This window comes from Varanus komodoensis, unplaced genomic scaffold, assembly GCF_004798865.1.
Source record: "Varanus komodoensis strain SLA01 unplaced genomic scaffold, ASM479886v1 scaffold2, whole genome shotgun sequence".
Classification (NCBI taxonomy): Eukaryota; Metazoa; Chordata; class Lepidosauria; order Squamata; family Varanidae; genus Varanus; species Varanus komodoensis.
Window position 1 is genome coordinate 5,857,579 of NW_025335568.1, and position 15,404 is coordinate 5,872,982.

The window sequence follows — 15,404 nt, forward strand, 5'->3', positions numbered from 1 at the left end:
TTATTGTTCCCAGCATTAGGCTCTTCTCCAGGGAGTCCTTCCTTCTCATTAGGTGGCCAAAGTATTTGAGTTCCATCTTCAGCATCTGGCCTTCTAAAGAGCAGTCAGGGTTGATCTCCTCTAGGACTGACGGGTTTGATTGCCTTGTGGTCCAAGGGACTCGCAGAGTCTCCTCCAGCACCACAATTCAAAGGCCTCAATCCTTTGGTGCTCAGCCTTCAGGAGAGGGCTGGTGCACGCATCTGGTCCTCATGTGAGGAGGTTGAATGTCTGCTTAGGGCTTAATGCTCACTCCAGATGAACTGATCTGTAATAGGGGTGCACCTTCGTTTTATACTAACCACTTGCATGCATTTGATCCTTCAAGAAGTCATTATTTTGAGAATAATAGGTGTTGATACAGGCTGTCTAGTTCCACATTAAGTAATCCTGAACCTGCATCATTAGATAATAGGATAATTATCCTTTGCAAAAGCCAGTTCATTGTCTTGGTCTGGGGATTTTGTTGTTAGTTGCAAAGTTGTGTCCGACCCTTCGTGACCCCATGGACCACACTTCTCCAGGCCTTCCTGCCCTCCACCATCCCCCAGAGTCCACTCAAGCTCAGACCAGCTGCTTCAGTGACTCCATCCAGCCACCTCCTCCTCTGCCGTCACCTCCTCCTTTTGCCATCAATCGTTCCCAGCATCAGGCTCTTCTCCAGGGAGTCCTTCCTTCTCATTAGGAGGCCAAAGTCTTTGTGTTCCACCTTCAGTAGCTGTTGGGGGCTTTCTTCCTTTAAAATAGCCCCTCGTTGCTGCCACCACTGTGCTGCTGCATGTTGTCAGCAAGCATCATATTTGCACTTTTAGAGGGGTCCACCCACTTGCCCACCCCATTTAAGGGCTGCATCACAAGGTTTGGGCCACTTGGGGCGACCAGTCAGGAGCTGGGGAAAGGAAAGGGCCAGTACTCCTGCTTGCATCCATGGGGTGTGCAAGGACACCTCCAATGCAGGTACACATTGTTCCTTTCTGCACGCTAAGAGGGGATGCCAAGAACAAAGAGTGTTGTGGGATAAGGTTAGAAGCAGGCCAACAACTAGTGCTCCACTGCTTATCTGTGGAGCTTCCCTGGAGATCTTGGAGGGGCACGGCTGCCTTGTGGGAAGCTGGTGGCAGGACACAACCCCCACCCACACCTAGTGGAGCAGAGCGGGTGGTGCCCAATTCGGCTCATGCCGAACTGCATCGACTGGACTCTGGGCAGACACTGTGGCTCCTTGCCGTCTCTTCCTGCTAAAGCCCCGCTGGCTTGTCTTCAGCAGGCATCACAAGAAGACCCCAGTCTTTGCTGCAATGCACAGGTGGTGGGAGGAGAAGGGTAAGATTAGGTTCCCAACAGTTACTTACATTGATGAATGACCCTAATTGGATAAAATAGACTGGTTCTGCTGAGCTAATACCTTTGAATATCTTGTCTGAGACAATTAATATTCCCCTGTCATGCATTCGTTCAAGCTATTAGAAGAACGCCTTATGTTCACACTCCTGTCACATTTAACAAATTATTTTGTTGAGCCATTCTTTATAGGCTATTGTTGATGGATTGCTAAATTTTTGGTATCCTGTTGCATATGTAAAAGCTGTTAACTATACCTTTCAACATGCATGCAAGGGCATTCAAAAAAGTCAATTCACAATGAGATTGTGAAGCTTATTTGCATGAGAGTTTGAAATTCAATTCTTTTCCTGATGGAAATGGAGTTAATATGGCATTTTTAGCCAGAAACAGCCCTGAAAATCCTAGTATTGCCCCGAATGCTGGGAGTTGTAGGTTTTTTCTCCCTCTAAATATGCGTAGGATTGCACCCAAAATATTACTTAATGGTTGTGATAAAATCTTCCCCTCTTTCTCTCTTGAAACTCTACATTAAAGTCAAGCTTCGCTCAGTTTTATAATGCAACCAGTAAGGGGACTGCAACCTGAAATAACTCATGCTTGCAAGACCGGTTGTTCCCTGATCATGTACGAATCGCAGTGTGGCATGTTTGCTTAAGGTTTGGAAATGCAATTGTTAAATTGATATTAAAAATGAAAAGCAGAGCACTCAAAGCCAACGGCCTTGGAGACGGGTAGCCTGCGGGCATGACAATTAAGGTAGGACAAGAAATTAAGTCCCGTCTCTTTTCGCTTGGCTGGAAGTCAATTAAGGTAATGGCTTGTACTTCACCACAGAAAGCTTAGATGGGAAGGGTACATAAAATTCAGTGGCAATTATTGTGGTGTTAACCACAACATTTGCCTTGCCCGATCGGCTAGAGTTTGGTGTGACTCCGTAAAAGGAAAATCCTGAGTGATTATCTTTCCTTTTAAACTACTTGACTTTACATTGAAAGTCTTTCTGGCCAGGTCTGATCCTCCCTTATTCTCTCTCTCGCTTTCCACTTCGGACAAGCTAATCTGCTTCCTTGCTCCTTTTCTTCCTTTTCCCAGCGCCACTGAGAAATAGGCACGGAAGGTCACAAAGCGGATAATCTACCTCCATTAGCTAATATCCACCCATTCTTGCACTCTGTCTCTTCCTTCTCTCTCACTGGGCAAGCTTAAAGGAGACACCCTGGGGATGCAGCACATTTTCTGCTTGCATCAATAACAGATCGTATGCACTGGTGGTTCTGGATAGCAACCATAACCGCTATTGTCCGGGCAGCCCCCTTGCCCCAAGTCCAGGTGTCCGATGCTCAGTGACGATCAAAGGGGTGGTATCTCTGTGGAAGAGGATTACAGTCTTTTTCTCTACAGGTAGCAAATTTTACTGCAGCCCCTTGCTCATCTCTATATGGCAACAACATGCCTGATATTTCCTTTGATAGCCAGGCGAAAGTCTGCAGCAAAAGAGATGGGCATTCGCTATTTGTCATGTGTTAAGTGTTTAATTTCTTTTATCTGGACGCTCGATGCATTCCATTGTCTTGCTAACTACCCTGAACATTTGGGAGCTGGGCAGGTAAATCATAATTTATTCAATGAATGAATTTTTAAGGAGATTTTTCAGGCTAAGGAAATCTTTCTCCCTGCATCATGTCCATCCAGACAAGTATTCAGATCCTTAGAATATTTTAATGGTCCTGTGCGTTCTTAAGCAGAATATTAACAATGGGATAAAATCCAGGTCATCTACAAACCTGGCATTGCCATCTATAATGGCAGTGGCTAGTCACCATGTACAGATAAATGCCCAGCCGCTCACTGCTCCCCGCTTTCTCTTTTCACAGCTCCGGAAAGCAGTGATGGATCATATATCTGACTCTTTCCTCGAGACCAATGTTCCGCTACTGGTTCTCATCGAAGCAGCCAAGAGCGGTAATGAGAAAGAAGTGAAGGAGTATGCGCAGGTTTTCCGTGAACATGCCAACAAGTTAGTGGAGGTAAGTCAGGCTGCTGGCTGGGGTCAGGCATCTTGCCTTGGTGGGGTGTGATGGAAGAGAATACAGCTCTGTAATCAAAGCCGTTTAGGTGACAATCATATACAAACCTACCTACAAGCACCTACCTACCTATGTGTAAGTGTACTTCTGTTTTAATCCCAGGGACCTCTTCTAGCCAAGATACCTCAATTCAGATTCAAGGACACTAAGGAAGAAACAAAACTACTTGTGTTAAAGATAGTGTAAAGTTTATTTGTTTTTATTTACTAGATGTATATCCTGGGTTTTTTTCTTTGAGTTCTTATATAAGAACTCAAAGTGGCTTATATCATCCTCTTCCTGATGCTGTCAGTCCTATCCCCTGAACAACAGCCCTGTGAGGTAGGTTGGGTGAGGGTCTGTGACTGGCCTAAAATCACCCAGTTGGCTCTATGGTTGAGTGTGGACTCGAACCCGGATCTCTTGAGTCCCAGCCTCATGCTCTTAACCACCACACCACCCTGGTTCTTCAGCATGCATAACATGATGAAATATGGGTGCAAAATATAAAGAAGCATACAGAGATTACCTTCCCTTTCTTTGGGGTTATACTGGTTCCCCGAATAGTCCAGGGGATGTTCCATGGATATCCAAAGTTACTTGGGAATTAAATGAACCAGGAAAGACCAATTCCTTTTCCCAAGCCAAGGGCAAAACACATAGAAACATAGACATAGAAGCAGAGCGAGTCAGAAGGGGTCTCCCGGGCCATCTAGTCTGACCCCTGGCTCCAGCCAGCTCTGCTCATGGCATGCTTACCATGTGCATGTCCAGCCTGTTCTTGAACACCCTCACCATTGGGGCTTTGACCACGTCCTATGGAAGCCCATCAAATACCCAAGACAATGTCTCTTGTCATTGCACAGGGCTTCTCACTCTCCTTCCTAGGAGAAGGTGGGGAGCAAAGCTGCTTCAGGCAAGTGAACAGTTTCAGTTCTCCCTGTCGAAAAAGCCTCTTGTCTAAGGAATGTACCTGGGAAAGGAAGCACCAAGGCAGTTCTCTAACTAGCTGAAAACCATAAGCCCTTGGTGTGGGTTCAAGAAATGATTCCAGCTTTTGGCTGTGGGAAAGTTCACTACAGTACCTGGGGGACCTCCTTGCCATTCTTCCAGTACAGCCCCTTCAATGGAATCTGTTGAAGATTGCAGCCTCAAGCACCCCGAGGATTCCAAAATACGGGCAATGCTTTGATAATTCTGGCTGCAAATTTGTAAGTTTTCAACAAACCAGTTTCCATCCCCATCCCAAAGTCATTGTGGAACAACAAAAGCATCCCCAGAAAGGCCTGCTTCTGTTTTGTTTGGCTTTTTGTCTCTCAGCTTGCTGCCATGACTTTTTCGGTGAAATCGGTCTCACTGTTACCATCATCTCAGCATCCTTGCACCGTGCAGCTTCCACGTGAGCTTCTCAGGTTACTGAGCTCAGCTTCAACCCATCCTGTGCGCCTCTCCATGCAGGGTCACAAGTGGCTCGTATGTGAGCGATGTACCGGGAGTGAGGTCAGGGAGAGCAACCAGGCCTTCAGGGGGAAGGTGCTTCAAGCCCACCGATGTGTCTCTGGAGCAAGGTTCACGGGATATGCAGAGAAGGGTCAATGAAAGCCACCTCCTAGGGAGGGACATGGACAGCTCCTTCTGCTTGCCATCCCCAGCTACAGGCAAAAGAAAGGCTTTTGATAGGTCCTGCTCATGGTGGACTTCATCGGGCTCTGCCCCTTGGGTGCATGAAGTGGCCTTCTTCTAAATCAGGCCATTGAGTTGTTTCACCCCAGTTATCCCTGCCCCCTACTGGATATGATGTTCCAGGGATGCCAGGGAGAAGTCTGGGGCTTCCGCAGGCGAAGCATGAGCCCTAGAGGTGAGCCACCTTCCCTTTTCTCATCTGCTCGGGCAGGCACTGCATATTTTGACATCGGACATTGGCCATGCCAGTAGCAATAGGAAACGTTCACTTCAGCCCACGGATTCCCTGGAGGCTGCAGTTGCATCGCTTCCAATCCTTTTTTCTGCGCAGTGTTAAAAAATGAAAAATCCAGTGCTCTGTATATGTGTGTGAGGGAGAGAAAGAGAAAGGATAAAAAAGAGAGATCTTGACTTTTCGATTTAAGACTCAGGCCAGTATTCATCTCGAGTCTGCTTAGTCCAATTCATCTCTGGGGGGCAGAGGCAGGAAGGTGGGCTGTTCTTGTAGGTCTCTAGCTCCCATCAACCCCCGCCAGCATAGCCAGTGGTGGGAGCTCAGGGGAGCTCTGCTCCAGAAGCATCCCGAGAACCACCAGTTCCCTCTCCCTGCTGTAGTGTCTTGAATCTCACGTCAAGATTAAGCTGCATCCAACTGAAGGAGGGCCTAGCCTACATTTCCTCTGCCTTGTCAGTTCTGTCTCTGGCATCCACAAGTCGATTTCATTTCAAACCCTGCCAGCTGAAGAGTGCAACGGGTGGCAGTCTGTACCAGGCCTGGCGCCAGAGAGATGTTCTAGTGCACTGTGGCTGACACAAATGGATCGGAGAGCGCACGGGGTAATTATTAGACTGTCTCTCCAAAATGGTTGATGCAGTATTAAAAAGAGGATGGGGGTGGCAATAGAGTGAGCAGTGACTCTTCACTGGCAGGTTTGGCCCTTATATACCTAAATTTATTTGTTGATTATTTTCCACAAGTAATAAATGGAAATGCAGTGGTCTTCTCTGCAGGTTGAGGAGTTTCTGTTCATTGGAGATGAAGGTCTTTCAGGGTCTCAAGGGAAGGTACTATGACTACAGTCTGATGAGTGGAATGCACTAGCCAGAATCCCCAGTTTGATGGACTTCCATGGTCATTGACAGCACCTGGGGGAGCAGGTACACTGTGACCTGGGAACTCCCTGCACTGGGATTGGGTGAACAAAACCCCTGCATTGGAGCCCTGTGAATGGTTAGAGGGCTTGACTAACCCAAATCCTGGCTAGCTGGTAAGGCAAGCCAATGCCTTGGGACTTGCTTGCAAGAGTCACCCGAGCATCAGTGGTCACAAGATCTGATGTCCACACACACCTGAGATGGGGAAAGCATCTGTGAGCAGGACATTTGGATATTTCCCAGATTCACCATTACCTGGATTAGTTTAGGAGGCCATTTGATAAAGCAGGTGAAGCAGACAGAACGGACCCATGAGAAGCACTCGTGTTCACATGAAGGCCAGATGAGTGGCCCCAGCGTCCTCCAGATTGTTGTGTAATAATCCTTCTCCTGCATGGTCCCTTCATGCCTTCCTTTGCTACTGGACCAGCACAGAAAGAGCACTGGGCAACTGGCTCCCACAAAACTCTGAGGAAGCGTGAATTGGGTTTGTGGCTTCCACGCCCCTTTCTTTATCCAGTCCCTTAAAATGGTCAGGCACTGGAGATGGGTGGGAAAATAATAGGCAGGTTCGCTCAGGTTTACTGCTGAATTCACAGGTTGGGTTGGATGGGGAAGGGGGTCAAATGGGAAGCTGCCCAACAGAAGTGCTGTATCTTAAGGATGGTTGGTCCTTGGATGCAGCAAGAGGAGGAGAAGAGCCAGATGTTGACCTGAAGGACATCCCAGTGATAGGAGCCGTGGCAGAAAAAGCAGGTTGGCTGCTAGCCCTGGAAGCCCTATGGTGACTCCAGCATCAGAGGCTGCTGGGGAACATGGGTGTGTGTCAGGCACACGACTGCTGTTGTGTCCTACTCAAGGCAGTTGATGGTCCGTCACAGGGACAGAGTATGGGACCAAACAGATCCCTGGTTTGATCTAGCAGAGCTTCTCTTACGTTTCCGCATTCTTATCGTAGAATAGTAGAGTTATCCATGCACCTGCAAAACTCTGCCCTTGTTACATTGTGAAGAGGTGTGAAAGTGTCATCCTGCAGCAAATTGAAGAATGGGCTTTGGCTGTCTAATATGATACCTGACCCATGCCCGGAGCATCGCGTAGCTCACTGCCAGCCTTGCCTCACTTCAGGCATGTGCCCTTAAAGCATTTGCATCTTGCTTTGAGTCCTGCGAGCAAAAGACATTAATGAACTGCCTTGAGCTAATCACTTGATCTGGGTGAACCTTTGCAGAGAGGGGAGTAAAATGTGTGGTCATTTGAGTTTAGGCCTGTCTTCTCTGAACAGGGGCTTTTACTTTCATGCACAGTGAAATTATTAAGGTGAGCTGCAAACGTTTGCGTAGAAAATCAGTAACCAAGACCACCAATAACTGTAAGATAGATTTTTGCTTTCCTCTGCAAGGGATGCTTGAGACATTGGTCCAATTCACTTCTGGCCAGAATTTACCTACCTCACCCCTCTCAGAATGCCCTCAAATGTAATCTGCAGACAAAATCCACGCATTTTCCATTCACAGAACTAAGGACTGCGCTCACAGAACACACAGGTTTGAAAAAATGCATACATTTACGAGTGAACAGAAACATGCTTTGATCAATTGGAGAAAACACGTATATTCAAAACATGCAGAACGGTTGCATGAATTTGGGGGGAAGTGCATAAAAGGTACATAAATGTTTGCGTGAAAAGAAAAAAAAGTGTGCATGATACATATAGAGGTCAGAAAATGCTTTGAGTGGAATTTGCAGCACATTGAAAAATTCCTGTTTTGCTGATTGTAATAGAAAAGATATTGTCTCTCCCTTTCTAAAGGGGAGCCATGTAATATTTAGTCAAGAAAAACATGGAGGACCTGGTACAGTAGACAGAATTGCAGGCTTGGATGGGTTTATTTATTCATTTTTAAGTATTTATACACTGCTTGCCTCTACAGATTGCAAAGTGTCATATTTATCCATCATCTATCAAAAATAACCAAAACATAGACTATCTACACCCACTTTTCCATAGCAATAAAAGTCCGTGTATTCTGAATGATGCTCAGAAGTGTTGCATTAATGCCAGTGCCCCAGCATGCACCTGAAAAAAGAAATCAACCCAGGCAGATAGCCTCAAGAACCAAGTGAATTGGGCAAAGGTGTTATATTAGGCTCCTCAGTCATAGACCCTGACCTCCTTGAGAGAGACAGTTTTATTTCCCATTTGCAAAATAAGAATAATCGAGGTGGGGGCAGATTTAAAGAGTAGTCTAAAACTAATAAGCTTTCCTCACTAGATCAGCATGGAAGTTGTCAGTATTATCCACCGTGAGCTCCGGTAATAGAGTGAGGTGTCCTCGGGAAGCAATCATGCTATGTATTTTATACACAGTGTGCAGATTAAAGTTCAGATGCATGGGGTCAACTCGTGTTGTTGAGCGAAGCTCCAAAAATTCCTTGTCCAGAAGGCTAAATGTGATTTACAGCTGCGTATCTCAAGTAGTGACTGTAAGGCAAAGCCGTGGACTCGGAAATCTTCTGCCTTGAATTCCACCGCAGCTCGCTAAGCGCTTCTGCCTCTCAGCCCCAGGTGCGCACCCCACCTCCGATAGAAGGGTTTGACCAACCTTCCATGCAGAAAAGGTAAATCTAAAAAAAATCTGATGAAATTAGAAGGGATGGGCAGCTTGGCAGACTACAGAAGAGGCGTACCTTGCCATAGTACCCTTCGCGGCCCAAATTTGTTCCACCAGCAGTTGTACAGATCTGCCAGTCTCAGCAAAACAGGGAAGATCTGGACTATTCTGCATATAGTTTCATTGGGCCTGCTCCCCTTCCGAGCCCCTTCTTCTGAAAGGCTGTGTGTCTAAGTCACTTTGCATGAATAAATTGAGAGGACAGCCAGCCTGTTTGTGTACCTGTCAGTTTGCCCCCCTCACAGGTTTCTAAGGATGTCCAAAATAATCAGTTGTCTGCAAAAAGCACTTGTTGGTGGCAAGAGCTGAATAAGCCGATATTTTATGGTGATTAAAATTTGATATAGTGCAGGCAAATCAATAGCATCACAGGGCAGGATAGTCATTTGCAGCCAATGGAACTAAAGAACAGCACTTCTGCTTCTGCTTTATAGTCTCTTTGTCTATTAAGCTTATCGGAGTTGTTCATTAATATCCCCTTGACCATCCAGATGTCATTGAGGAGAAGATTTCTTTTGGTTTTGCAAAGTCAGGAAATGGCATCTTCCCTTAGCTGAGTCCCCCTCCCTCCCCACTTCTTGTGAAGTGGTGGCACCTCGCTCTACAGGACAACCCTCCACTTGCTTTGCCTTTCAGAACCTTGTCCAGCCCATTGCTGGTGGGAGAAAGCGGGAGATGCAGAATCACTGTATGAAATTGATTTTTCCCCCATTCAGACCTGGAGCTTCAAGTGAGCCTCACCCGCACTTGAAGCTCCTTGTCCTGCCAGCTGCCCCCACCCCCCATTCCCAGCCAAAAGACCCTTGCCCTTTGGGAAAATGCAGTGCGCAGTAGCAATAACCCAAGAGAAAGTATGTTTCTGGGCAGCCAAAGAGCTTCCGCAGCTCCTGGTAACGCCCCTCTCTCTTCAAAGAATAGGGTCCTTTCTTTCGGTGCCGGGGTAGGTAGAATCGGTGGGGAATGGGTAATCCTGCAAACAACCCAAGGCACCTTCCGTGATCCTCCTCCTCCTCTTGTTCTATCCTCACAACAACCCTGTGAGGTAGGCTAGCCTGAGAGTCAGTGACTGGCCCAAAGTCATCCAGAAAGCTTTACGGTCAAGCAGTTCACCACTCAGATCTACCAAGGCCCGGCCCAGCACTCTAACCACTAGGCCATATTGGTCTTGCTCTGAACATTACCAAAACTAACAGAAAGCAAAACCTCAGGGTATTTTCCAGACTCAGTGAGGGTTGAAATCATCAGGGTTTGCTGAATTCCACCTTGAGGTTCACTCTCCCGCTTCCTATTCCTGCTGTGAGTTATTCCACCTCACCCTCCTTGGATAGGGAACGTATCCAGTTGGGAGCATTATCGTTATCGTTTGCTCTGACATAAGTACTTCCCCTTGACTGATGCACCTGTGAAAACTCACCCCCCCCCATCAAATGCATATTTTTCTGAAAGTGTGTCCTTTCCTAGCATACCCAACTTGCAGATGGCCACTGCAAGCTTAAGAGGCCATGTGCTTTTCCTGCTAAGTGTCCCATATTTGCATTCGGTGTGCAGACAGGGCAAGTTCTGGCCTTCAGTAGAAATGCGATTCTTGTCCGTGCCTCATGTTTTCAAGCATTTTCTGGGAGAGATTGGAAAAAGAAAACAGCTTTCGGAGGTGCAGAGTTCACCAAGCTGCATTATATTCCAGCAGCCACCTCCAACCTACGAGCAGTCGGCCTCCATTAATGCGGAAGGGAGATTTCTTCTTGACCCCAGACGGAAACTGATGAGCAACGTAGGGTTACTCTGGGCTCCTGTTGCAGGGCTCTGTGAGGATGCTAGACGAAGGAATTGCTCCCACGGCACACATCTGCAAGCTCAGTTCCATGTAGGTCATCAGCTTTGCAATTTTATTCGTATCAGCCAAGCTGATTTCCTGCAACCCAGATGATGTTGCTGAGCAAGGCATTGCTTTCGCAAAGGGGTGGGCAGCTGCTGATGGTTGCACTGCTGTTGTCACGGTGGCAAATCCAGCCGCAGTGGGGACCACAAGCAAGCCACTTCTGCGATAGTCAGGGTCACTCGTCATAGGAATGCGTCCCACCAGGAGCTCTTGGACAAGTCCCCTGGAGTTGCTGTTTCTCTTGGCTCATTCTCCTGCCTCTGGCCCAGGCATCAATGGTGGTGAAGAAAAGCAGCAGGACATGCTGACCTTTTGCCGGGATCGCTGCCTGTCAATCATGCAAGTGGCTTGTTGTTGTGACATGCCATGAAGTCATCTCCAACTTATGGTGACCGTATGAATGAAAGTTCTCCAGAATGTCCCATCCATGGCTGACCTGCTCAGCAACTGTAAATTCCAGGCTGCAGCTTCTTTTATGGAGTCAATCCATCTCGTATATGGTCTTCATCTTTCTCTAGCATGATTGCCTTCTCCAGGGAGCACTTCCTTCTCATCATGTGCCCAAAATAGGACAGACTCAGCTTTGTAATTATTGTTTCCAGGGAAAGCACTGCCTCAATTTGATCTAGGACTCACTGGTTTGTCTTTCTGTCAGTCTACAGTTTTCACAAAACTCTCCTCCAGCATCATATTTCAAATGCATCAATTTTCATCTCGTCTGCTTTCTTCACTGTCCAGCTTTCGCATTTATGCATAGTGATAGAGAATACAATAGTGTGGATGATCTTGGCTTTGGTCTCCAGTGACACATCCTTGCATTTTATTATCTTGTCTATTTCTGTCATTGCTGTCCTTCCAAGTCTCATTTTTTAAAAAAATCCTTGGCTGCAGTCTCTGCTTGATTTGGAGACTGGTCAAAGATATGTAAAATCTTCCACAATCTTCACATTATGTTGTTGGAAGCAATCAAAAGTTAGGCACTTAAAGAGCCCTTTAGCATTGAATGTCCCATCCATACTTTTTTAAATAGAACCCATTTCTCTTTTTATCCCTTTTTTGTGTGGAAATAACACTCTGTGGATTTACCAGTTCCAACAAATTCTGATGATTCATATATATAAGTTTTGTATCTTTACAAACTTCACAGAGCACTAAGTATCTACACAGAACAGATTGATAACCTCAGATCAGTTGTTGTGGAAGTTCTTGAAGAAGGAACATCTCGTTATTTTCAGGTCCCCAAAGGAAGGCGCACAAATGAAATGTCTTGTTTCATTGTGAATTCTGAATTGAAATAAGGAAAGCCAAGTGTAGCTTTTCCTAAACCCATGGGCAGAGAATTTCTGTGATGCAGCTTGCAAAACAGATGTAGCTGAGAAGTAGTTTCTAGCCTAGCTGGCCTCCTCCAACCCATTCCCCCCCAGATGTGTTGGCGTATAACTTCCATCATCCCAAAAGAGCATGCCCTGCCCAGCTGATGGTGCAGAAGTTGCAGTCTAACACACCCATGGAGCAACCAGTTGGAGAGGGCTTCCCCAGCCTTTGAGAACTCATGTCGGCCAATCTATGTATCATCCACAATGTTTCCTCAAGAACTGTCTGTTCTTTCATTTTCTTCGAACCCGACCTAGGCTTCCACTCAGAAGCCAACATCACCGAGTTCATGTATAGGAGTATATCACACTGCAGACTTAGATTAACAATTTTAAAAAGCATTGCATCTGCTAAATTTCAGCATTCCAGGATGTTCAAATTCTTCCCCCTGACATGAAAGTTGTTGTTGTTGTTGTTGGGTGTGTGTGTTGCAGGGATGAACAATTGTACAGAGATGAACAATTGCAAGTTTTCTAACATCTCTCAGAAAAAAGATGCAGAGAGATTCTTCAGTTCCTAGCACAGTTTTGGAATGTATTCCTGCGCATAGGTTTTCAGTAGTTTTCTTGAGGTCAAGTGGACCTACTGCGTCTGATCTTACTCTTGGTTGTCGTCTGCCTCCTCTGCATCCTTTCCTGCTCCATGTTCAGGGCAGTAGTGGGGGTTTGTCTCTTTGATTTTCTCAGCACAGCTTAGGTTGAAGGATAGTGCTTTCTTGCAGCCATCCCATGAGATCTATGCCAAAGCAGAATTTTGAACCCCTGTCCAGCTCCAGCCCTTTCTCCACTGCACTGCACCGACCTGTAGCCATTTAGTCAATTATTCAAATGCCTGCAACTCTTCCCTTCTTTTTTTTCTCAAATTAGTCACTGCATTTTGTGACACTTCACATGTTCACAGTGTTGTATTAACACAGACACCTTTTCCCAATTTGCTGGTCTCCAGCTGTGAAGATCTAAAAGAGGATGCATATGTTTGAGGGCAAGAAGAATTGCTTCTTTGCCTTTGTTCTCTTTCAGAAGCCAGCTAGATAGCCTTGCTTGCCTATCCAAAGTGCCTTGTAAATTCAGCGGCAAATGCTGGATGGGATAGGTATTTGCGCGAGCAGAGACACAGAACTGCGGAGAGGCAAAGCCATAGACTCATAGAACAGTAGAGTTGGAAGGGACCATGAAGGTCACTGAGTCCAACCCCTGCTGTTGCAGGACACCATGTTAAACCACTCCCCTCAGATGGCTGTCTGGTTTCTTTCTGAATGCCTCCAGTGTGGGAGAGCCCACCACCCCTCCAGGCAGCTGGTTCCACTGTCCAGTTGCTCTGACAGTGAGGAAGCTCTTCCTGATGTCCAGCCTGAACCTGGGTTGTCCAAGCTTGACATGATTATTCTGTGTCCTACACTCTGGCATCAGCAAAAAGAGATCTTAAACCTTCTTCTTTGTGACAGCCTTTGAGGTCCTTATAGGGGAATATCATGTTCCGCCTCAGTCTTCTCTTCTCAAGGATGAACATACCCAGTTCTCTACTTGGAAGGCAAGCGTGTATATTTTTAAAGTCTTAGTATCATAGAATAGCAGAGTTGGAAGGGGCCATGAAGGCCATTGAGTCCAACCCCTGCTGATGCAGGACACCAAGTCACACCATCCCACTCAGGTGGCTGCCCAGTTTCTCCTTGAATGCCTCCAGTGTGGGAGAGCCCCCACCTCTCCAGGCAGCTGGTTCCCCTGTTGCATTGCTCTGACAGTGAGGAAGCTCTTCCTGATGTCCAGCTTGAATCTGGGTTGCCACAACTTGAATTGATTGTTCCATGTCCTACATTCTGGCATCATCAAGAAGAGATCTTGACCTTCCTCTTTGTGACAGCCTTTGAGGTCCTTATAGAGGGATACCATGTCCCCCCTCAGTCTCCTCAAGGCTGAATATGCCCACATGTTGCCCTGTTTTGGTGAAATGATGCAAGGGTCCATCTGCGGCTGCCGCCGTGGTCCTTGGTCCTTGGTTCAGACACAAGCCCTCTGCTTGGCCTAATTGCTGGTGATGTGTGGATGCAGCTGGGTCATTTACACCACGACCCCTTTGTCTCGTGGCCTGGGGCATGACAGGGCCGGTCTGGTGCCATTCACTGCTGGAAAGTTCCCAGACGTGTTCTCATCTTGCAGAGTGGCAAATGTATTGCTCAGAAAGGAGCACCGTTCCTTCTATACTACCAGACTGTTGGCCTTCAGTCACCCTACTTGCTACCTTCTGCCTGCCTATTGCGCTTGTCCTTCGAGCCCTGCATCTGGAACTAAGAAGGAGTTTGTTAGCGATGATCAAAAAGGGATAGGGTGTGGCTGAAAGAAATCAGCCCATAACACTCTCGCCATTTTTGGCAAGGATTTTGTGTGTGTGTGCATGTGCGTGTGTGTGTTTAAGGAAAATGTGTCTCTTTATTTGGAATATTCCTTGATGCCAGTTCCTTGACTCTGGACCACCACTTTTTTCAATGTGCATCCTTGAAATACCTTGCAATATAAGTGGAAGTGTCCAGCCCAGGATTGCCTCATGCTGGCTGTCTTTCAGGAAGCGAGAGGCATATCCTGACTATATGAAACTAAAAATAAGCCAGGGATGGAGACACTCCACCCAGTGAGTTCTGAGAGGGGTTGCCCCCGTTTGTGTGTTTGTGTGTTTGTTTGTTTGTTGTGTTTTCAGCCCACCATTCTCCCATTGTGGAATTCAAGGTGGCTGCATGCAGTTCCCAGGCGGTCTCCCCTCCTGGCTCAGGCCAGCCTCAGACCTGCTTCGCTTCCACATGGTAAATCCCTCACCCTGCCAACGTAATCTCTGATCACTTACTGGAGATAAAGGTGCTCCCTGCTCCCCCTCCCCATGCTGCTTTGTCGCATGGGGCCAATGGAGTGTTTTTCAAACCCAAGTTTGAATGCAGGGAGTGGGGTTAGCTTGGGTGTGAGGCTCCTGGAGACTGGAGGGCTAACACTTCTCTCCCCTTCCTCAAAAGTATGATCCAGCTTTGATAAAGGTCCCCATGGTGCCAATGGAGGCATTTTTCAAACCAAATTGGAGGACAGGGGGAATATTGTTTTTGGAGTGGGGGCTGCTGAGGAATGGAGGGATAACTCTCCCTTTCATATCACTGCAACCCACTTCCAAGTGTGTTGGTATCAAAAGCCTTATTGCAAGTGAGGAGAT

At 46.8% G+C, this 15,404-nt stretch overlaps 1 protein-coding gene across 7 annotated transcripts in view; it reads left to right on the forward strand.

The window, feature by feature from the left end:
* CTNNA2 (catenin alpha 2) overlaps positions 1–15,404 on the forward strand; it is a 510,292-nt gene that overhangs the window by 360,526 nt on the left and 134,362 nt on the right. For all 7 annotated transcript variants that reach the window (XM_044429090.1, XM_044429093.1, XM_044429092.1 and 4 more), the window contains one exon: positions 3,258–3,410. In XM_044429090.1, the coding sequence (XP_044285025.1) occupies positions 3,258–3,410 (153 nt within the window). The remainder of the gene's footprint in view (positions 1–3,257; positions 3,411–15,404) is intronic.